The 23,635-nt window shown below is 49.2% G+C and overlaps 1 protein-coding gene across 1 annotated transcript in view; it reads left to right on the forward strand.

The window, feature by feature from the left end:
• Positions 1-23,635, forward strand: part of MYO1D (myosin ID) — a 154,832-nt gene that overhangs the window by 74,470 nt on the left and 56,727 nt on the right. Inside the window, exons 17-20 of the mRNA XM_041398991.1 lie at positions 8,161-8,384; positions 10,335-10,479; positions 10,866-10,970; positions 17,931-18,044. Coding sequence (XP_041254925.1) covers positions 8,161-8,384; positions 10,335-10,479; positions 10,866-10,970; positions 17,931-18,044 — 588 coding nt within the window. The remainder of the gene's footprint in view (positions 1-8,160; positions 8,385-10,334; positions 10,480-10,865; positions 10,971-17,930; positions 18,045-23,635) is intronic.

Genomic DNA, 23,635 nt, shown 5'->3' on the forward strand with positions numbered 1-23,635 from the left:
GATGTGCTTCTGCTCCAGGAAATGCTGTGGAAACACTCTGTAACCTAAATAAGTGTAAATATCCATTATTGCTGAGCAAGAGAGGAGGAGAGAGGGTGCTGTAAGTGTGCACCACTGTGTAACATACAGTCCAGCAGAGTATGGAGGGCAGGGAAACAGCCTGTTCCAGGGTCTGGTGTCCCAGCTGGGTCACCTGGAGCTTCATGGCTGTTGGAGAAAACTTAAAGCTTGGCTTACCGTTTCCAGTACAGGTGGGGAAAACAAAACACAAAGAAAACCCCGAACTCTTCCCTGAACCTTTTGCCACATCAGAGAGAACATTTGTGCTCGGATGAGTTGGTTAAACCAACCTTTGGTGGCTCTGATCTTGTAAATCATTCCAGGTTCTATCTCTGCCTTTCACAGTTGGAGAGGATTTTTTTCCATGTTCATTCACGTGTGCCACAGGCAAATTGGAAAGAGCAGATTCAGCCTTTGCTGCTGATGCTTCCACATTGTTATCATGGGAGGGAATGAGCTTTTGTTGTGCCTGAGCTTTCCACCTTTTCAAAGGTTGTGATCTGCTGCACCTCAAGGTGTCTTTAAGCCTGCTTTGAGCTGTGACAGAGCTGCCAGTGGGTGTAAAACAGGGCAAAAAGCACAATTCCTTCAGGAGATTCTGTGGTTCCTGGAGTTGCCAAAGGCAGGAAGTCCTGCAGGGTGCAGCCAGGATTAACGAGGTGCCCTGTCAGGCCCATGGGACACCACAAAGAGCACCCAAGGACCAGCAGCTCCATGCTGGGAGATGGTTGGGAGCTTTCCCAGGGTTGGGGATCTCATCCCTGTCCCAGAGCACGGGGGGTGTTTGCTGCAGCTGTGGCTGAGCTGCAGAAGGAGCTGCAGGAGGAACCTGGAGCTGAGATGTGGCTGCATCCCACACCTGGGACCTGCTGAAGCATGGCTCCTTTGGTGATTTTTATGTTCATTATTGAACATGCTCTTGTTAGTGCCAGCTAATTAATCTCAGAGTGGGACCCTTCTCTCTTTCCAGCCTGTGGAATATTGTTGCTATTAAGCAAAGCAATAGAATGAACATTGTTCAGCTGACTTATGTGGAAAGAGAAAACAGCTCTCAGCAAATGCAGCAGCTCTTCCCCCTCGCTGCTCTCTGAGGTGATCTGGGAGAACAAGGAGCCTTTGATTTAAACCCTTTGCCTCAAACCTTTATGGGATCCACATTTACTCAAGCCGGGAAAAGGCAGACCACAACCTGGGGCTGTGGGTGAGCTCTGAGCCACTCCACCACAGCCTGCTCTGTGGGGAGGTGCCCTGGGAGCAGTCAGGGCTGGGGTCACTGGAGATGGGAGCGTTTCTCCGAGGCCCCGTGGCTGCTGCACGTGCTGCTCCTCTGCGCTGGCACATAAATATTTAATAACCAGCCCGTGTGAGAGCCTTCAGAGCCGAGCAGGGAGCTTCGTGCCTGCCTGAATTATTTGATTCTCACCAGCTGGGCTGCCTGGAGGGCAAACCATGGGTTGGGACAGATGGAATATTGATCATGGAGCAGCCTGGGCTGGGCCGAAGGAAGGTGGTGGGAGAAGGTGTTTGTGGTGCAGCAGCAATGGAGGAGTTTTCTGAGGTTTGTTTCCTTGCAGAAGTGCTCCAAAATACCACTCTGGGGTTTAATTTAGCCGAGCTGGGTTTGTTTGCTGAATCCTGGGCATTTGTTTGCTCACTCATGTGCTTGGATTGGGAGCTGTGTGAGTTTTTTTTGCACTTGCAGGGATTGCAGCATCTAGGTCAAATCTAGATTATCCCTTTTTCCATGGGAGATGTACAGGCAAGGCTGCATCCTGGGCCCACCCTGGCTGCTCTGCTGGCTTTCCCTGTGCCCTGTAGGGCCCATTTAATACTTTTCATTTCTTTCTTCTCTTTTTTCTCATTTTTTTGATGGCACATTCAGAGCATGGAGAGCCTGCAGACAAGGCTGTAATGCATAGATGGGTGTGGAGGATTTATGTTCTGCTGAGGTGATGGATGTGATCTTGGATGTGAGGTTTCTTTAATCTTGGAAACTCTGTTGGAAGTTCAGTGAGGCTTTTAAACTGATTCTAAAGGTATGTTCAGATCTCCCCTGCCATTCATCTGAATTTTAATTTATTAAATTTTAATCAAAAAACAAGTGAATTAAATATTCTTTAGGAAGAAAAAAAAATCAGTGCTTCCCTTAAGCTGAGATGTTTCTCTTGCTTTGGCTAGATGCTGTTTGTGCAAGTCCCTGCTTTAGAAGCTACCAAAGCAGCTGCTGCACTGGGAGTAGTGGATCATCCCTTGGAACACTGCTGGGATCACTGAAGCCAGGGCTGTGCAGGAAGAGATCCCTTGGTCTGGAGCTTTTCGTGTCCCCAGGGGTCACTTCCATGTCTGGGCTGGCCTTAAATGAGGGAATAAAAGGGTCTGGAGGAAAGCTGTGCCTGCCTCATCCCTGAGAGTGTCCAAGGCTGGGTTGGATGGGGCTTGGAACAGCCTGGGATAGTGGGAGCTGCCCATGGGAGGGGTGGGACTGGATGGGCTTTAAGGTCCCTTCCAGCTGGGGTTTGGGATTTCATGGTTGATGTTTCTGTAAAACATCCCATTTAAAACACTGTGGAGCTGGCAGAGGTCTCTGGAGAGTGAAGAAAGAACAGCAAGGAACTTCCTCACTGGGAGCAGCTGTGTAGAAATAAATATTCTTTGTAATGGTCAAGAGGTTGAGCTGTGTTCAGACTTTGTTTTTCCAACCCTTTCCTTTCTCTCTATCCCTCTCTTAGCCCTTCAGTCCTGATTTCCATTGCCCTCTTCATTTTTCCTTCCCTGAATTTTAGGAGGACAAACATAGAGAAGGCAAAGGTATTGAAAGAGGTGAGGAGAGACCATGGGTGGGAGCTGGATAAGGGCATGTTTCTTGGTTTGTTGTTTGGTTTATAGTGCTTTTGGGGGTTTTTTTAAGCCAAAAAACCCTTCATTTTCTTTCCATTTTCAACATAATCCTCATTGTCTCTGCTCTTGTGTCCGTGGTTTGTTCATGGGCCCTTCCCTGCTTGCTCACACTGAGGAATCAGCACATGCTGCTGGTTGTTCCCTTCCCCTGCTGTGTCTCCTTGGGCTTTCCCCCTGGGGACAATGCACTCCATGTCCTGTCCCTCTGCTCCTGCTCGGTCCCTGGGCTGGGCTCTGATCAATGGCACTGCCCTGGAGGCTGCTCCAGAGGGGTCACTTGGAAAACTGCCACTGAACTGTTTCTTTGGGAGCCATGGCATCCTCCACCCCCTCCCTCGAGCCCCACACACATTTCCACCTCCTCGTCCCTCTGGGATGCTGCCAGGCCCTCCTGGGCTCCTCTGCCTGTGGTGCTTGGCTGGCAGTCGGTGGCTCTGTGTCTGCTGGTTGGGATTTGGGATCTGGGGAGGCAGATGGCTCTGGAACTGGAGCTGAAGCTGTTCCAGCAATGTCACTCTGATTTCAGGCTCCTTCTGCCCTGTGGCTGATTTTTCCTGAAAGATAAAGGGACTTGGCCTCGTGGAGGCTCCTGCTCCTCTGTCAGCTTGCCTGGGAGCTGGCTTAGGATTCAGGAGCTGTCAGGGCAATCTCAGGAGGTCAGGCAGGGACAGGGTGATCTTCAGTCTCATTCCCATGGGAAATCAGGTTAACCAGCAGGGAAAGCCAGAGGAGGGGGAAAGGGGAAGTATGGATTTATTCTTGCCTGTGAGAGGGATGGCACAGGGCTCTGCCATCCCAGGCTGGTTTCCTCTGGCTGTAAGGACTCTCTAAATGCAAGTTCAATGAAGCCCCCAGCTGGCTGGGATGTGGCTGGATTGAAGTGGGAATTCTGAGGTGCCTGTGGCTGTCAGGTCTGACCTGATCTACTGGATCCCTTTGGAACTGGGCATGAAAATCCCTTGGATCTTACCTTGGGTGCAAAGGCATAAAGGGGAGAAGGAGAACCCTGCCTGCGCAAATCCTTCTGTTGGGGTTTGGCCCTCCTTGGCCCCAACACACAGCAGAGCAGTACCCTTGCAACAGGAGAATCTCTTACAGGCTGTGTAACAGATGTGCTTAATTGATGTGTTTAATTTCATTTTACAGGGCTCAATGTTCTTGAGTTATGAATTGAAAAGGTGCATTGGGTAGAGCTCTCCCAGTATTCAAACCAGAGGAAGGTGTGATTTGGCAGGAACACTCCAGCCTCCTGGAGCTGCTTGTTCTGGAAATGCATTGGCACAGGGTGCCCAGAGAAGCTGTGGCTGCCCCCTGGATCCCTGGAAGTGTTCAAGGCCAGGTTGGATGAAGCTTGGAGCCACCTGGGATAGTAGAAGGTTGCCCAAGGCAGAGGGTTGGAACTGGATCATTTTTAAGGTCTCTCCAACCCAAACCATCCTGTGATTCCAAGATTCTGTGATCCTTGTTTGTCTGATCTATGTCCCTCTGCTCACAGTTACACAAAGTACCTGCCCAACAGGGAGTTCTCTGCTTTGACACCTCCTCTTGTCCCCTGGATTGACCATTCCATGTTTCTGGGAGGCTCCATTGGACCATGGGGCAGCCAGGTCACTGTGGCAGCTCAGCATTACTGAGGGGCTCCTTTGAGCTGCAATGAGCCCTGCAGTGGAAAAGAAAACCACCAAGCCAGAAAAACAGTTAATTTAGAAAATATTTGTCTCCCATTCTCTGGGAGAAGTTTGTCCTTCCCTTTGACTGTTTCCTCACCTTTGAGGCACCGCCATGGTGCCATGGAAGGTCCTCACTGGCAGGGGGTTTTCCAGTTATGACAACTTGATTTGAGAACATGCTTTTCATTAATGGTTTGCTGTGTGTGTAGCCAGGGGCATGTCTGAGCTGGATAATTGGATTTGGGAGGCCAGTGTTTGTACAATTGTGACACCTCTTGCTGTGAAGCCAATTTCTGCAGCGATGCAGCTGATACAACATCGGGGCAATCTGTTCCAGCCTTTGTTCCAGGGATGTCTGACTGGTGGGAGAAGTAACCACAGTGAGAGACTTCCCTCAACAGCATGTCTGCTTCAGCCCAAGGAAGCAAAACCAAGACTTTGTTCTGTGTCTCAAATGGTCCAGGGAACAGCTGACAGCAGTGAGGCTTTGCAAAGTCTTGAGCAGCTTACAGGGATTTACTGTGTGTGTTCTTTTCTTGAGGGCCTCTGTAATACCCAAGGACTGTTCACTGCAGCCTGGAGCCCTTTGTTCCTCATTTCTGTTCTTATTAAATTCAAAAATGAGAAATTGGCAGTAGGGTTTTGCCCAGTTGATTTTGTTTGTTGTCCATACATCCCTTACAGGTATATTGTATGACTCTTCAGTCTATGCTTAACTATCTCAAGCAATCCAAATCTTCTTTCCTTTTCTTTTAAAAGATTTCCGCTGTACTCTTTGGATGCTCAGTTTTTGAATCCTAGCTGGTGACTCTATCAAATTCAGAGTTTCAGAGCCTGCTGTGTCTTCAGACAGGGAAATGCCAGCTTTAATCCAGCCTTACACTCTTTGGGTGAAATCCAGGCCTTGTGAAGGTCTGGTTTAGGCAGGAAGCTTTGAGCCTTGAGCTTCCCAGCAGCTCTGAGGGCCTTTGCATGGCTGAAGCTGCACCAGGTCTGAGCTAAAACCACAGTGGTAACTGAGTGTGGTAGCAGTGACAGCTGAGCACAGCACGTGTGCAGGGGGTGCTGCCTCCTCTCTGTCTAATGGCCTCAAGGAATAAATAAGGAATATGTTGTTTATTATTTTATCTGCACACAGGGATTAGATTCTCAGTCCCAGCTCCCTGGGTTTGATTAGTGTGCTCAGTCCAGAACTGCTGGTTTCTGCTGTGGCTTTTGTGCTTCCTGCTCTTGCCTTTCCCTTCACTATCCCATGTCCTGCCTTGCTTCCTCAGCTCTTCCCTCAGCCACTGAAATGCTCTTTATTCCCACAGCCTCCCTGGAGAGCAGCCCTGGCGGGGCTGAGGCTGGCATGGAGCTCCTTGCCTTCAGTCACCTTGGGCTGTTCTCAGAATCCCAGAGTGGTTCGGGTTGGAAGGGACAGTCAAACCATCCAGTCGCACGCCTTGCCATGGGCAGGGACACCTTCCACCAGAAGGGATGTTCAGCCTGGAGAAGGGGGGGTTCCAGGGAGAGCTCAGAGCCCCTTCCAGGCACTAAAGGGGCTCCAGGAAAGCTGGAGGGACAAGGGCTGGACGGACAGGACACAGGGAATGGCTCCCACTGCCAGAGGGCAGGCATGGATGGGACACTGGGAATTAGGAGTTGTTCCCTGGCAGGGGGGGCAGGCCCTGGCACAGGGTGCCCAGAGCAGCTGTGGCTGCCCCTGCATCCCTGGCAGTGTCCAAGGCCAGGCTGGACAGGGCTGGGAGCAGCCTGGGAGGTGTCCCTGACTGTGGCACCAGATGAGCTTTAAAGTCCCTTCCAACCCAAACCATTCCATGATTCTGTGCTAATTAAGAACAATTATTGAGAAACAATTTTAACTCTGATTAAAGAAAAGATTGCTCTGAAAATAGCCTGGGGACTATCTATTCTGGCCATGTGTGGAAAAACAAACAAATACACAAACCAAAGGATATTCTCTAAACTTCTGGGATGGGGCCCAGATTCTCCAGTGTCACTGTGAGTATTTTGCCTGGAGAGCACCACAAGCAGAACACACAGCAGCTCCCGGGCTTCTCCTGGCACCCCCTGTCAGAGGACACTCTGGGAAGTGATGCTGGAAGGGTGCTCCAGTGCTGATGTGGCTGTGACAGTGACAGTGCACAGCACCAGCCACCAAGGAGAAGCCCCAGGCAGGGGAAGGAGGCAGGTGCTGCTGGCATCCCGTAAGCAGAGGAGCTGGCATTCCCTGGCATTCCCCAGGGATCCTTCCCCACCTGTAGTCACCCTCCAACACAACCCACCAAGCAGAAGACTGTATTTCTTTTTCTTTGCATAATTGAACTGGAAGGATAATGAGCCCCCTGCTCACCACAGTCCTGTCACAGACTTTATTTTCCTCTGAGAAAGATCCCACAGCACTGCTGGTGCACATCAAGCCTTCTATTTACAGAAGGATTAATTAACTACCTAAGGCTGTTTTCAACACGACAGTTGCTTTGTGAAGCTGATGTCACAGGCTCTCCTGACAGCTTCACTGACAATCCTGCCATGCAGCCCAGAAAAGCTCATGCAGCAACCAGTGCAGAGCTGTGATGGGCTGCTGCTCTCTAGACATGCTCAGTTTAAAGAGAAACACGGAGATTTTGGGTCCCCAACTGTTCAGAAGCAGAGAACTCTCTTCTTTCAACCTCTGTCAGAGTTCTCTCTCCTCATTCTCCTTCGGCCTTGCTGTCCCTGTGGGGGATGTCTCCCTTTCCCTACAGACACAACCCATGGAGCTCTGGCTGAGCCTGGGCAGTTCTTGAGCACCCAGCACTTTATGGAGCATCAAACTCATCAGTGGAGCCCATTTCTGCTCTCACACACCAGAACAGAGCCCAGACCCTGCACAATCCTGCCCACGTAGAATCACAGCATTATTATAGAATGATTTGGGTTTCAGGAAAGACCTGAAAGATCCTCCAGTGCCACCCCTGCCATGGCAGGGTCACCTTCCACTATCCCAGGCTGCTCCAAGTCGTGTCCAACATGGCCTTGGGCACTGCCAGGGATGCAGGGGCAGCCCCAGCTGCTCTGGGCACCCTGTGTCAGGGCCTCTCACCCTCCCAGGGAACAACTCCTTCTCAAAATCCCATCCATCTGGCAGTGGTAGCCATTCCCCCTTGTCCTGTCCCTCCATCCCTTGTCCCCAGTCCCTCTCCAGCTCTCCTGGAGTCCCTTTAGTGCCTGGCAGGGGCTCTGAGCTCTCCCTGGAGCTTCTCCTCTCCAGGTGAGCACCCCCAGCTCTCCCAGCCTGGCTCCAGAGCAGAGTGGAGCCAGAGCAGCAGTTTGATCATTTCTGTGGCCTCCTTTGCTCCATGCCTTTCTCACGTGGAGATCTCAGTCACAAACACGGTGCTTTTCAGTCATGCTCTACCTGAATTTGGCTGGCACCGGGAACTCCCTTCCCTCGAAATAAAATTATAAATCTGTGCAGCACAGGAAGAGTCTGGAAAGCCAGCAATTCTGCTGCGGTCCCTGCTGACCCCTGCTCGTGTCCATGCAGGTGTGGAGGGGCACGCTGGCCCGGCTGCGCTACCGGCGGACGCGGGCGGCGCTGACCATCGTGCGGCACTACCGGCGCCACAAGGTGCGCTCCTACCTGCGCGAGCTCCTGCGGCGCTTCCGCGGCGTGCGCCAGCTGCCCGACCGCGGCCGCGCCATCCCCTGGCCCGCCCCGCCCAAGGTGCTGCTCCGCTTCCAGGAGGCTCTGCAGGACATCTACCACAGGTACGGCCCTCCTGGCACGCCTGCTGCTTGTCCTGGTGCTGCAGGTTTTAGCTTTTCTATTTTTCACGTTCTGTGCTGCTTTAGTGGGTGGGTCTGGCTTCATATGAGGGGATGGTGAGCTCTCTGCACAGAACAGGGAGACAAAACAATTCCTGCTCTAGCTGGGGACCAAGGACAAATGATCCAAATCTCAGGCCCAAGGGCATAAACAACGTGGGCTGAAGAGAGAAAAACAAGGATGGGACTTCATGGGCTGGAGCTGTAATTGGACAGTCTTATATGGAATATAAGAAAATAAAGATAGTGCAGAAAGTAATCTCACCCCTAAGGAGCTGCAGCTGGGCCAATTACCAAAGATTAGGAACAGGCCTGACTTTAACAGGCCACAGTGGTGACCAGTGAGAAGAGTGCTATAAAAGAGTGGGTTGGCTGGCTGAGGAGGGAATTGGAGGCAGTTGGCTACTTTGTGAGGAAGAAAGAGAAAGTGCTCTGAAGAGCTGCCCATGAGAAAACACCAAGAAGGTATGAAACCTCTAAAGTGCTCTGAAGAGCTGCCCATCAAGAAGGTATGAAAACCTCTGTGATAAGGAGACAACAGTATGGAACTTTTGCAATATGATGACAACACAATATGCTAATAGACCAAAACTTATAAAAGTGAGAGACCCCGTGACCAGTGGAGCATTTTGTGAGCGTTTTAAGTTCATCTGATGTTAGCCCTGGCTGGGCTCTTGTACTACCCAAGGATCCATTAAGGCCTCCTAATAAATTCCTGCTTTATTCTTTAGCTCCATCTAGTCCCTGTTCTAGGTCAGCCTTCTCAAGGCATCAGTCCCAGGGACATCTGGCTGAAGGGTATGATTTGGGTGTTGCTGGCTTCATGCCCTTGACCCGGCACATAATTCTGATCCAAAGATTTATTGTTGAATCACAGAACCCCAGAGTGCTTTTGATCTTAAAGCCCATCCAGTTTTACCCCATGCCATGGGCAAGGGCACCAGACCTTCATTATGATAAACATTATGTTTCCTTCCTTGGCCCCTTCCTAGCCTTTGTGGTTGTTTTTTTTAAAAAGAAAGAGAGAGCAGCTGCTCTTGGATGAGGGGGAGGAGAAAAAGAATCTTGGGGCTTTTCTTAAGATTTCTGTTAGTACCTAGTGTTTTTCTGCAGTAAAATGAGTGATGTTCCCCTTGTCACCCATGTTCTGTGTGCAGAACAGGTTCTTGTACCTTCATTAAACCTCCCAGTATCTGAAGGCTGGTGGTTTTTTTCCTCTGGGAAGCTGTAGGCAAAGTAGTTACAGTTCCAGTTTGAGAAATGATGACTTCTGAAAGTGGCTGAATAAAAGAAATGTTGGCTGGAGGGGCTTTCAGAGACCTCCTGTCCAACCATCAGCTTGCAGGGCAGTTCCAGCAGCTCTAGATCAAGTCAACTTTGTTATTTTCTCTAGCTGTCTCTTTCAGGAGAGACATCCATCCACCCACAGCCTGTCTGCGGAGAGAGTCCTGCTTTCAGAATTAGCTCAGTTACCAGAACTACAGAATTTTAGCTGCTAAAAAGCCTTTTTATAGCATTTACACTGGAGTTCTGTTGCTGCTGCTGAAGTCTGGGGTGTGGTGTGAGGCAATGGGTGGGCTGCCCTGCCCTGTTCCATGGTGCAGTTGGAACTGAGGGGCCAAATTCAGCTGTTAGAGGAAAATGGTGCTTTAAATGAGCCCAAAAACGGGCTTGCAAACAGATGCAGCAGTGGTTGACTTGTGGGTGTGGGATGGGGAGTGTGGCACCCAGACCACACTTGTTGGTTGGAGGTGAGATGTGACTTTAAAGCATCAACTGACCTTTTCAGCTTTAGAAATGCCTGGGCAGGACTCAGAGGGTGTCCTTGTGCTGCTGCTCTGGCAGCAGGAGTCCTTCCTGCTGGGGCTGACCCAGACCTTGCTTTGGTGGCAGGTGGAGAGCAGCCGAGCTCATCCGGAGCGTGCCCCCAGAGGTGCTACCTCAGCTGAGGGCCAAGGTGGCTGCCATGGAGCTGCTCAAGGGCCACAGGGCTGACATTGGCCTCCAGAGAGCCTGGCAGGGCAACTACATCGCACTGGTGAGTGAGGGGAACCTGGGCGCAGGGTGCTGGAAGGGGAAAATTCAGGAAAGTGAGTGTTGGTTTATTGGGAGGAGAAGTACTTGGAAATTTCCTCTGGAAACCTTGACTTCCACTGCACTAGGAGTGATTTTTTGAATCCTGAGCAGCACTAAAGCAGTGCCATCAGCTGTCTCTGCAAACAGGCAGAGCCAGGCTTCACTGGGAGACTAAAATGCTGGGTAGAATGGAAAGCACAGGGATGGAAAGAAATTCCCTCTAGGCAGATTTGATTGCTTCCCTTTACTCCATCCTTCCTTGGAGCATTTTGGTGTGTCAAGGTTTGGTTTCCCAAAGCACAGAAGGGTGGAGGGAGCCATGTGCTGAGCCCGTCTCTGCTCTTCCAGAAACCAGACAGCCCCCAGAGCTCAGGCTCCTTCACCCCTGTGGCCAACGAGCTGAAGCGCAAGGACAAGTACATGAACATCCTCTTCTCCTGCCACGTGCGCAAGGTAACGGGGCTGGGGGGTGTCCAGGGACCAGGAGGTGACCCTGGGGAGGCTGGGACAGCACTTTAGAGCAGTTCCAAGGAGCTGCATCAGGGATTTTTGGGTGGAGCAAGGTTGGGTGGCTGCTGGGGCCTCATCACGTCAGAGGCACAAATCAATTGTTGAGTCCATGCCCATGCAGAGTGTTGGAACTGAATGGTCTTTAAGAACCCTTCAACCCAAATCACTCCATGATTTCATGATAAAATCACTTCATTCTGCATAACTGGTTTGGATCTGACATTTTTTGTAGCAGAATTGAGGTTTTTGTTAACTTGGTTGGAAGGTTTAAACAACTAATTAAAAAAACAGACTTGCTTAATTGTTGTGGGTTGCTCCTCATGGTGCTGGTTGGAAATATCTGTCAGGGAAGGATATTTTTAATTTTACAAAGCCAACAAACAGACTCAATTTTGTGGCAGGCCAGTGTGTTCCGGTGTTTTTAAGAAGCTGTATATTCTTTTTATTTGTAAATACTGCAGTTGGTCCCCACGTGCACAGTTATTCCTTATGATTCTGCAGATCTAGACAACTCATTCTGCAGCATGACATTTATAAATAAAACTTTGCAAGTGGTAGTGAGTTGTATTGTTTATTCAACAGTGATTCGTGTTCATAAAAATAGAAATCTCTAATTGCTTTCCAAGCAAAAATACCTCAGTGGAGTTTGGTGTTGCTGTGGCCACATTCTCTGGGAGGATGGGGTTCACAGGATTAAGGGAGGAGCAGGCCAGTCTGAATCCAAACTTCCTCTTTACAACCTCACAGCTCTTGGGCTGAGGGACAGAGAAATGCAGAATTCCCCCTGGCTTTTATCAGGTTAGGCTGAAGAAATAATTCCTCTTCTAACTCATTAAGTGAACTGATTCCAGAGCAGTTTCTGGCTAAACTGGGATAACTGTAGAAAGGACAATATTCAGTTGTTAGAGATGTGATGGAATGGTGGTGAGGGGGTCTTGTGTGTGATGGACACAGTGTGGGAGTTTTATCTTCTTCACTGTTATGCAGCTCTCCAGCCTTTAAGTCCTTGTGTTTCTCTTGCTCCTGGTTCAGCTCTCAAGGACAATCTCCTGTGCAAGCACAGGGCAAAGCAGGTTCCTAGAAAAATCCAGTTTTTGTTGGTTTGTTGCACTGAGATGACAGCACTTCAATAGTAGAAGCAGAATGGGGATGGAATAGGTGTTACCCACCATAAAGTGGATTTCTCCTGAGCCTGAAAGGCTTTCAGTGCTCTCAGAGGCAAAGCTTTAGCTGGCTGTGGGTGCATTAAAAGGGCAGCTCAGCTGAAATCACAAATATTGCAGAGTTATAGACTTGCAGCTGTATGGGTTTTAAATTATCTTGTAACTTTTTTGAAAGGTTAAATTGTTGTTGCTTTCTTTTCACAAAGAGGTAGGACACGATCCCCTGCTGGCCTGCTCAGTTAGGGATTCCTGGCATAGCTTTGGAGCCATCAGCACTTCCCATCCCTGGCAGTGCCCAAGGCCAGGCTGGACAGGGCTTGGAACACCCTGGGACAGTGGAAAGTGTCCCTGCCCACTGCAGGGGTGACACTGGGTGGTCTCTAAGGTCCCTCCAAACACAAACCACTCCGTGATTCCATGATCTCAGCACTACTGAGGACAAGACTGCAGCACTGTGCCATCCTCATGGATGTGTAAGCCTGGTGATTGCAGAGCATCTCCATGTCACAAATGCAAACCATCCCATCCAAACCCATGTGGGATGTGGCTCCTCCCTCAGGGAACCGTTTGTCTTCTGCTTGTAGAGATAGGAAATGTCCTGAGCAGAGCAGGGAACACAAACAGTGCTGCAGTGTGAAGGTTAACAGGACAAGGATTTGACATTTGAGAATTTAGCATTTCCCTTTCCAAGCAAGGCACGTCCTCAGGTCATGTTTCTGGATCTGCAGACTGAGCACCAGTGAGATCTTTGGACAGGAGTGACTCCATGCTCTGACTGCAGGAGCACAGGCTGGGAACAGCCTTTGCCCTTCACAGGAAACAATTTCCATCCTAAGCTGTTTAAAATGAAGGTGTTTCTCTTGTCAGAAATAAAAGTTTTGGCTTCCTGCCTCTTACCCCAGAGTAAGGGCAGTCCCTGGATGACCCTTAGTGCTGGGGCAGGGGGAATCTCTCCTCATTGATGCATTCTACCCTGTGAATTTTTAACAAATTTTTAAATAAATCATCAGGTTTCTCCTCTTTAGCCTTGACTTCCCCATGTTCTGCCTGTTGGATTATGGTTTTTTTTTTGGTATAGAGATGGGGTAATTGAGAGGTGTTTTAAAAATTTTTATTTTATTTTTAGTTTTATGTAGATATATATATCTTCATATATATAGATATAATATATATATTTTATATATATAATGTATAGTATACTATGTATTTTATATACTATATGTTATATATTAGATATTATATATTGTACTAATGCATATTAATATATATTTTTATAATTATATATATATATATAAAAAATATTTGTTTTATATAACAAATATTACCCATGAATCCATTTCCCACATTACCAAATCTCATTGGCCCAGGGTGGCACTTGATGCTGGCACGTGCAGCCTGACCCAGTGCTCAGGGCAAATTTGTCACATCTCTCATGTTAAACCTGCTTCCTGTGGGTTTGCAGGTTGTGTTTGTTCTCTGCTGAAAATTGGCTCATGTGAAGCTTTAACACAGGCCTGCAGAGTGAATTACAGAAATGAAATTGTAATTATCGGGTGATTTCATTGCTTCCCTTAAATAATTCTCCTGAACAAAGCAGCAATTGACAAAAAAAAAGGCTGCTCAAGTTCATCCGTGCTGTGTTTTCATGATTCAGCTTATTTGAGGATTCTTGAGCAAAAACTGTGCTGCTCCTGCTCTTCCCTGAGGCAAGAAGGTCTTGGTGGGAAGGAGTTAAAGGGCACTTTGGTGAGCTGGGCTGAATGTTTTATTTCTGAAGCAGCATCTGCCTTCCTCTGTGGCTTCCTTCAGCTACTGAGTCACCAAACCACACGTGAAATAGTTGTTAACTGTCAACAGCCATGTCAGGTGTCAGCTCTTGGAAATGTTCAGTCTAATGCACTTCTTTCCTTGCACAGAAAACACACTGAAAGCATAAATACTGGGCAACTTGAGCAGACACAGGCTGAGCCCAGAGCTCACCTATTGAAACACCTTTATGAGTAGAGCTGTGACCTGTCAGATATTGGCTCATTAAATTCATTGACACAGAATATTTTTAGCTGATGACTGACATTGAGCTAATGAATTCTTCAGGAAGAATCTAGAAGATTCTAGATCAGGAAGAACTTCCTGGAAAGGGTGGTCGGGCATTAGAAGGGGCTGCCCAGGGAGGTGTTGGAGTCCCCACCCCTGCAGATGCCCAAGGAGCACCTGGATGTGGCACTCAGTGCTCTGGGCTGGTGACAAGGTGGGGATTGGGCACAGGTTGGACTTGATGGGCTGGGAGGCCTTTTCCAACCTCAATAATTTTGTGTTTCTAAGTCTAAGTAGTCAATTTATTCCAGGAACTGCTCTCCAAGTTTTGAGCTGCTGGTAAAGTTTTCTTTGCCTGTGCAGGGCCCAATTTCAACAGCTTGAGCTGAATAATAATGGGGGGCTCTGTTTGGAGCAGTTTTTACAGGAGGGCTGTGAGAGGCTTTGAAGCCTTGCTGAGGGGCGGGGAATGAGCTGAGTGTTTGCTTCCCTGCGGTAGGTACAGGTAGAAGCAGGTCATTCCTGCCAATGGAAAAATCCACCTTTTCTGAGAATTGTGGTGCTCTTCACTTTTTCAAAGGAAATTTTCAAGATTTTTGCCTTAGGAGAAACCAAATGCATATTTCATGCAAACCTCCAGATTTTGTTGGATCACCTAGGAAACAACTCTCTCTCTTTATTTTCTTTAGAATAAAGCTTTTCTTCCCACTTTTCCCTTGTCATTTGTGGCACCAGGCTCCATTGACAGGATCATCTCTTTCAAAGGCCGCTGCCCTGCGGTGCCCAGAGGCCACTGACAGAGACCTTAAAAACTTCCTTGAAGATTTTTCAGCTCTAGGCCAGATCTTCATTTCCCCCACCAGCTTGTCAGGAAGCTAAATTAGGACTGATTCACATTTGGATCAACAAGATATAAATACAGAATGCCCAGAAGGTGCAGAGAACACAATGCTGGGAAGGGCTGTTCTCCGGGAGGGAATGAGCTCTAGCTGAGAACAGAAGGCCTGTCCTTACTCCTACAAGCCCAGTAGTGCTATTTGCACTGGTGTGTGAGTCCCTTCTGTGCCTGCTCCCCAGTGGGACAGTTTTTACTTTAACCCACAGCAGGTATTATTTACACAAATGCACTGTAGCATTTACACAAATGCACGAGGCACCTGGAGCCTCTTTTGCTTGGAAAAAGCTGGAAGGACATGAGAATTTGCTCCTCGGTTTAGATGAGCTGCTGGGCCTCTCCTTTGGGTACATTTCTTTAGCTGAATTTTAATACTAAAACCAGCAGAGAGCTATGAGAAAGCAGTGGTATTCAAACCATGCCTGTAGAACTCCCACAATATTCCATTGGCTTAGAATGTTTGGGGGGCTGGTCAGCAGGGGCTGAAGGTGAGTCCAGATGTGCCAGAGGCCAAGGACACCTGGCTTGGATCAGCAATAGTGTGGCAGCAGGAGCAGGGCAGTGACTGTCCCCTGAGCTGGCACTGCTGGGGCACATCCAGTCCTGGGGTCAGTCTGGGCACCTCACGATGAGAAGGACACCAAGGGGCTGGGGGTGTCCAGGGCAGGGAACAGAGCTGGGAAGGGGCTGGAGCCCCAGGAGGGGCCGAGGGAGCTGGGAAGGGGCTGGAGGATTCCTGAGGGAGCTGGGAAGGGGCTCAGCCTGGAGCAAGGAGGCTCAGGGGGCCCTTGTGGCTCTGCACAGCTCCTGACAGGAGGGGACAGCCGGGGGGTCGGGCTGTGCTCCAGGGAACAGGGACAGGAGGAGAGGGAACGGCCTCAGGCTGGGCCAGGGCAGGTTGGATAGGATATTAGGGAAAATTTCTTCACTGAAAGGGTGGTCAGGCATCGGCACAGCTGCTCAGGACAGTGGTGAAGTCCCCATTGCTGGGGGCATGTGGCACCTGGGGACAGGAATCAGTGGCAGCCTTGGCAGTGCTGGAGGAACAATTGGGCTTCATGATCTCAGAGGGCTTTTCCAGCCTTTCTGACTGTGAAAGCTGAGTGTGCTTCCCATCTCTGCTTCCCAGGCAGCAGCCACAGGACCTCCTGCCCTGGGGTGGCTCTGCTGTCACAGCACCAGAAATCTGCTCCCTTTGTCACCAGGGGCTGAGGTGGGACAGCAGCCAGGCAGGGTCATGGCAGTGCCCAGGGAGTGTTCACTGTGTCAGACTCTGCAGACAAATCACAGTGAATCAATGCCCCCAACATTGATCTGAGCTCTGAGGGGCAGATCCAGCCCCAGGGACTGGACTTTGGTTCAGCTCCCAGGACCTGGAGCTGAGGAACTGGTGCTGCTCTGCTCCAGCACCCAACATGTGGCACCAGGCACTCCTAACCTACTTTCTCAGGGCCATTCAGTGTTTTGTAGCCTTTAGGCTTTTTTCTCCCATTCATCAGCTTCCTAAAATAATCCTGGTTACGCAGCATCTCTTCCTGTGAGATTTCCCAGGCCCTCAATCGTGTTCTTCACCTTCTCTGAACCACCAGAGTCTCCATCATACTCACTACCCTGGTCCTTCACGGGCTGTTCCAGGTGAGCCCATGGCTCCCAGGACATTATTCCCATGTTATTCCTTGTCTGTGCCAACATTCTGCTTTTTCTGAGCTGCCTCATGTCTTTGTGCCAAGATCTCTCCAGAGCTGTCTGAAATCATCCTCGGATGCTTTTTCTGAGTCAGTGCTGTTAATGTAAAGCTGTCACAGAGCTTCCCAATTTGCATTTTTTGCCTTTATCCGCTCTGAACTTTGTCTCTCTGCTGCCTCCTTGACTGAGGATATTTAAGTTCTCCCGTTGTCTCCTGATTTCACCCTGGAAAATCCTATTTATGCTCATCCTCCTCGTCATGTCTTACCCTTGTCTCCCCTTCTCAGTTGATTAATAAATATCTCAGTGACTCTGATACACCCGTGACTCTGGTTTTGCCTCAGTGAAAAACAATTTCTACTTTGTGTCCTACTTAGGCACTTGCAACAAACCTTTGCATCCTGCCTGGTGAGTGTTTAGTGCTGAGGGGCATCCACCAGCCTGGGTGAGGTGTAGTTGCTGCAGGTGCTCATCAGGAGGAGAAGCTCGAGGGAGAGCTCAGAGCCCCCTGCAGGGCCTAAAGGGGCTCCAGAAGAGCTGGAGAGGATGGAGAGGGACTGGGGACAAGGGATGGAGGGACAGGGCACAGACCAAGGATGGCCCAAAGCCTCAGGTCTGGACTGTGCCAGCCCCTGGTGCAGCCTGGCTCTGCAAGGGCAGAGGTTCTCCATGGGACCTTTGGGGTGCCCAAGGTTCATGGATAATGTGGGGATAGCAGCCTGGGCTCCACTTGGACAGGGCTTGAATGTGCCTGGGGGAAGCATCTGCCCTTGGTTTGAGTGAATACTGGAATTTCCCAGGGTGCCACAGCTCTGCTGGATGACTGAGAATGTTGCTCCTCTGTCTCTGTATAATGGGATTACAGGGACCATGTTCCCTGTTCAGTGGTCCAAGGTCCAAGGAGAAAACCTGTTTGGGAACTGTGTGGGTTTGGGGTATTTTTGTGTGAGTTTGAAGTATTTTTGTGTGAGTTTTGGCTGTTTGTGACTTCAGGGTGATTGTTGTGTGACTGGGGTATTTTTGTACAAGTTTGGGGCATTTTGAGTGAGTTTGCACTTAGCACTGCAGTTTCATTTTCTGTATTCCTGCAGTGATCAGTGGGACTGACAAGGTGTTTCTGTGCAGGTGAATCGCTTTAACAAGGTGGAGGACAGGGCCATTTTCATCACTGACAGACACCTGTACAAGATGGACCCCATGAAGCAGTACAAGGTGATGAAGACCATCCCCCTCTACAACGTGAGTACAGCACTGGGGATCCTCATCTGGGGCTCTTTCAGGGCAGTGTCTTTACTCTGTAGCTCCATTTTCACATCCATAACATGGAAAAAGTCCTTGGGTTGCAGTTTCTGATGTATTTAATGTCTTTATAACAGTCATAGTGCAGTTATTGCAACACCAAAAATCAGGGTGGGATTGTTGGGGTGTCCTGGGCAGGACCAGGGGTTGGACTGGATGATCCTGGTGGGTCCTTTCCAACTCAGGATAGGATATTCCATGGTTCTATGATTCTGTGATCATATTAGCTTTTAATTTTGGTGCACAAAATAAAAGCTAAACCCCAAACTGTCTCTTAGCCTTCTCTGCTCCCTTCCTGTTTCAGTTTGCTTTGCTGTGTGCAGGATCCTGGCCCTGGCAGGGGTTGGCATTTCACAGCAGTTTATGGCACTATTCCTGTGTCTCTGAGGGCTTGTCTGATCCTTCAGGTTGTGCTTAAATTTATTTATTTTTATTTTTTTATTATTTGTTCATGTTTAATGTAAATCTTACCAAAGCTAAACTCAGAGTTACGGTGAGGTCTGGCCTTGGGGGTAGCAGGGTGGAGCTGCCAGGCTCCACAGGATTATCAGGGGTGGAAGGGGTGGGCAGCACCTCAGCTTTGCTCCCCAGCATCCTGGAGCAGGGATTCAGCTGAGTCTCCCTCAGCCTGGGGTGACAGTGCTCTGGTTATCTCCAACCTCCAGATTCTGCCTGGCTGCTGGGAAATGCCCTGCATGGATGGATTTACTGGGATGTTTGCATTTGGAGAAATGACAGACCTGGCATTTCTGTATTGCTGGGAGGGCAGGGACGGGATTAGGGTGAGGGTGAAATCTCATCTGCAGATGTGGAGGGGATGATTAGCTCTGGCTGCATCCATAATGTTGGGTTTAGAGTCTCCTCCTGCCCTCCTTGCTGGGCACCCAGCACAGCCTATCCCTGGAGTAGCTACTCCCAGTAGGAATCCTGGTGCAGCAGGCAGTGTCTCCATGGCAGTGCCTCTTGTTTTGAAAGGAAGCTGCCCTGAGCAGCTGCTTTCCTGGCTGCTGTTCTGTCCCAGTACTGGTGTCTCTGTGCTCAGAGGGGCTGGCAGCACATCCTGCTGTGTGCCTGTGTAAACCAGGGTGCAGACACCCCCAGCCTGGTGAAAACACCTTCAGCCTGGTGAAAACCAGGGTACAGACAGCCCCAGCCTCCCAGCAGAGTTCAGACAGCCCCACACTCACAGCCTTTTAGCAGAGGGGTTTTCCACACCTGATTTTCCAGGTGTTCCCAGACAGGTGTTTTTTGGTGATGTGGACAAGGCAGGATTTTGTCCATCAGGATTTCTCGCTATTGGTTTCTCCACCCTTACCTTAACCAGAGTGTCCAGGTCACTGAAATTCACTGAGTGTAGGACTAATGAGAGATAAATCTGTGTTTATCACAGGTTTAGAACAATGTCTGTTTTACCTGTGTGCCTGATGGGTATAAAGGTACAGACTGTACATTTACAGCAGCACAAAACCAGATCATTGGTCACCTGAACATTTCCCTCTGAAATCCTTAATGCCTTAAACATTAAAGCTGAGCAAGTCAGGTACAATGTCAGGTTACTCGTAGAATATCTGTTACTAAGAAATGTCAGTAATTGTTGCTTTTTCATCAATAAAAGGAGTGTCTAAAATAGAATATCCATTCCTACAGAGAGCCCTAGGGCAGGCTCTGTAGTGGTCCTGTGTTGGCTATTTTGGCTGTATTTTGGCTCAGTGATGGTTCGTTTTTTTGCTCAATGTGTGTTGTTTTTTTGGCTGTATTCTGGCTCTGTGTTGGTCATGTGGCTGATTTGCAGTTCCTCAGGACAAGAGCAGTTAATGGTCTGTGCAGGTAGGTCTCTTGCTCTGAGAATTCTCACATTTCTGCAGCTATAAATCAGTTTTATTGGTAGATCTGCAGTTATTCCCTTCAGTAACCTACCTCAGGGAGTCTTGGCCGGACAGTTTCTTTGACCTGAGCAGGAGTCCTTGAGATTCTAGGGGTCCTGGAGTGCTTGGCACAGGAGGGAAGGGTCCAGGAGGTCCTCTGCTGACCCAGGTTGTCAAGGTAACATTCCAGGATGGAAATTTGATTAAACCAAGCTTTGGTAGATTCTGTGGTGTAAAATTCCAGCTCTGTTCACAGCCTGTCCCGGTACCTGCTCCTCCTGCCCTGTGTTCTGGGGAGGAGCCCCAGCCCTGCCTGGGCTGCTCTGGGACTGGGGTGGGCACTGATCCTGCTGGTGGATCCAGAGCCCCCTGAGCTGCAGGAAGGGGAGGAGAATTTGGGGTGTCTTTGATTTATACACAAGACACAAAATATTTCACAGAATAATGGGATTGAATTTGGATTGGAAGGGATCTTAAAAATGATCCAGTGCCATGGGCAGGGACACCTTCCAGTGTCCCAGGGTGCTCCAAGCCCCATCCAGCCTGGCCTTGGGCACTGCCAGGGATCCAGGGGCAGCCACAGCTGCTCTGGGCATCCTGTGCCAGGGCCTCCCCATCCTCACAGGGAAGAACTTTTTCCTAATACCCAATCTAAACGTACTCCCTTCCAGTTCAAAGTCACTCCATTTGTATTTCTCTTGCCAGGATTTCTCAGATTTAACTCTGGCAAACAGTCAATCCTGTTGAGCAGTTGTTTGTTCCTTGTTGTAGTTATGTTTTATATTTGTTACCTAATGTTTATATTTGTGTTGTTTTTCCACCTCTGAGTTTCCTTGAACATCTCCCCATTTTTCTGTGCCTCCTTTCATGGAAGGAAGCCCTTCCACCATGTGAGGGATGCAGTGGAAGGAGCTGATCAGTGATACAGAAATTCCTTCATTTTTGGGACAAGAGCAATGGTTTGAAATGCTGTGAAAGTTTTTTGAGGACAAATAGACAATAATGACACCAGTAGTGATGTGTACCCATGGAACAGCCCTGTCCTACCTTTGATGAGTGTTCTCTGGGAAGAGGGATGGTCCTTCCCATGCCCAGGGCTGGAATCCTCTGCCTGCTCCCTCTGCTCCTCCCTGTCAGCCTTTCAGAAGTGCCCTGCCAACACAGCAGCATCCTCAGGGGTGGTGTTTCCATGGAGATCTCACTGGAGACAGTCAGCTGATAGCTGCTACACACTCAAACTTGTTTTCAGCTGATGAAATTGCTCCCCATCTCCCAGGGCCAGGTTTGCCTGGCCATCCATGGGTGGAGTCTCTCCTGTCCCTGCACACTGCCAGGCTCTGCACTGGGACAGGGGAAAGGGCTGGGAACTAAGCCAGGTTTGGTTTGCCTTAGATGGAAGGAAGGAATTTTTTACAGAGAGGATGGGCAGGCCCTGGCACAGGGTGCCCAGAGCAGCTGTGGCTGCCCCTGGATCCCTGGCAGTGCCCAAGGCCAGGCTGGCCGAGGCTTGGAGCAGCCTGGGACAGTGGGAGGTGTCCCTGCCATGGCAGGGGTGGCACTGGGTGATCCTTAAGGTCCCTTCCACCCAAACCATCCCATGCCTCTGGATGAGGAATGTGCTATTCTCTACACAACCTGACAAACAGCAGCTTCCCTGTCAGTCCTGTCAGTCCTGCTGCTTTCTCCATGTGGAGATGCTGCTTTGGGGGGATTCTCTGGGTGGATTTTTCAGCTGCCAGCACTCTGGCATTGCCTCAGAGTACCAATACACAGTGACCTTCTTGTTTTTACCTGAATTAAAACCAAACAGGTACTGGCTGAGAGGAATGAAAAGGCACCCAAGCAGCAGAAAGGCTCTAGCAGCCACATCTCCCCTGCAGTGGTGAACATAATAAAGGATGTTCTGCAGAAGCTGAGGATTTTTTCCTGCTCTTCAAGCAGGGCCAATATTAGTGTTGGTAAATACTGAGATAAGCACCTTCTCTGAAATGATTTCTTTTGTGCTGCATTTATTCACTCAGAGTCTCGTAGGGAGGGGTGAAATGGGAAGATTTTGAAGGGCTCTTGGCCTCCTAACAGGGTTCTGTTGAATAATTAATGTTTAAATTGCCTTTTCAAATCCGACACTGCGACTTGTTCATCTTTCACACTCGCTGCACATTTAAAACCTTGATGGCAGCAGTCCCTGTGGTGCTATTGTGCTCACAGGAGGGTATTTAAGCATGCAAATTAATTTTAAGGGACACTATAAAGCCAGGCAGCTGTCAATGCCTGTGCATGAGGTGGAGCTTGTTGGGAAAGCATTTCATAACCCCAAAATAGCCTGAACAGGGAATAAACTCCACCTGTGCTGGTGCAACTGGTAGCAGGAGGGCCCTGCCTGGGGTTCCAGCATCAGCAGCTGCTGTCCTTCATTCCTGGGGTGACAAACCAACAAAACCCCAGGGACTGGACCTTGTGAGGAGTCTGATCTCCAAAATAGGGCACAGACCACGCTGCTGGACTGGGCTGGACTTTTCTGGGATGGCCGAGGCATCCAGAGCTGCTGGAGCATCTTCCTTGGACATAACATGTCGTGAGCAAACCCAGGGAGCAGCCTGAGCCCCCCTGGGATCCCTGGGCTGGCAGGAATTAGGATTCTCCAGCTGGATTGGGGACACAAGAGCCTTTTCCCTAAACAAGGGAATAATGAGACTGTCATTTCAACAAAATGCTTTATGGGTGCCTCTCACTTGTAGGGGAATGAGACTTCCTCTGCAAATTCCTGGATGGCTCAAAGGAGCCCTTTAATGGACAGGGAAAGTCCTCTGTGTTCTCTCTGCACATCCTTTCATCTTTCTTGTTTTATTTTATTTTGTTTGATTTAATTTCATTATATTCTATTTACTTTATTCTATTTATTTTGTCCCATGTATTATATTCTATGTATTTTATCCCATTTACTATTCTATTTATTTTATTCTATTTTCCTTTCTCCTTTTCTGCTTTGCTGTACTTGCCTCTTGAGGCTTTTTTTGCCCTCTTTACTCTGTTTCCCCGGCACAGATCCTTTTCTTCTTTCTCTAATATTCATCTGAGTAACCTGTGCTCCCAGATTGCCCCTCCTAAAAATTCCCTTTTTTTCCTTTGTGAGATGATGACAAAGCTTTTGATGAGCCAAGTGCAGTTACTTAACAGACAAAAAGAAAATGCCAGAAAATAAAATAGCCAAGCCAAATCCTTGCACCTTTTTATTTTGTCAGAAGAGGCAGGCCTTAATCCATCCCTGGACATGGGAATCATTGTGGCTTTGCAGGGTTTGTGACTCAAATTCTTTCTAAATTCTTGTTATCTGCAAATCACAGTGGCACAGAGTTGTTCAGGTTGAAAAAGACCTTTAAATTCCTCAAGTCCAGCAGCAGCACCACCAAACCACATCCCCAGTGCCACATCCCCACATTTATTTGACACTTCCAGGGATGGAGACTCCACCCCTGCCCTGGGCAGCTGTGCCAGGGCTGGACACCTTTCAGTGAAGCAATTCTCCCAGGATCCCACCTGACCCTCCCCTGGCACAGCCTGAGGCCATCAGACACCTTTGGTTTCCCAGAGTTGTGGGTTTGGAGAGGCTGTTGGGCAGAATCCTGATGAGGGTGGGATTCAGTGGTGTCATCCAGGGGAGCTTTT

The sequence above is a fragment of the Onychostruthus taczanowskii genome, unplaced genomic scaffold (assembly GCF_017590055.1).
Source record: "Onychostruthus taczanowskii isolate IOZ18803 unplaced genomic scaffold, ASM1759005v1 scaffold151, whole genome shotgun sequence".
NCBI classification, from domain to species: Eukaryota; Metazoa; Chordata; class Aves; order Passeriformes; family Passeridae; genus Onychostruthus; species Onychostruthus taczanowskii.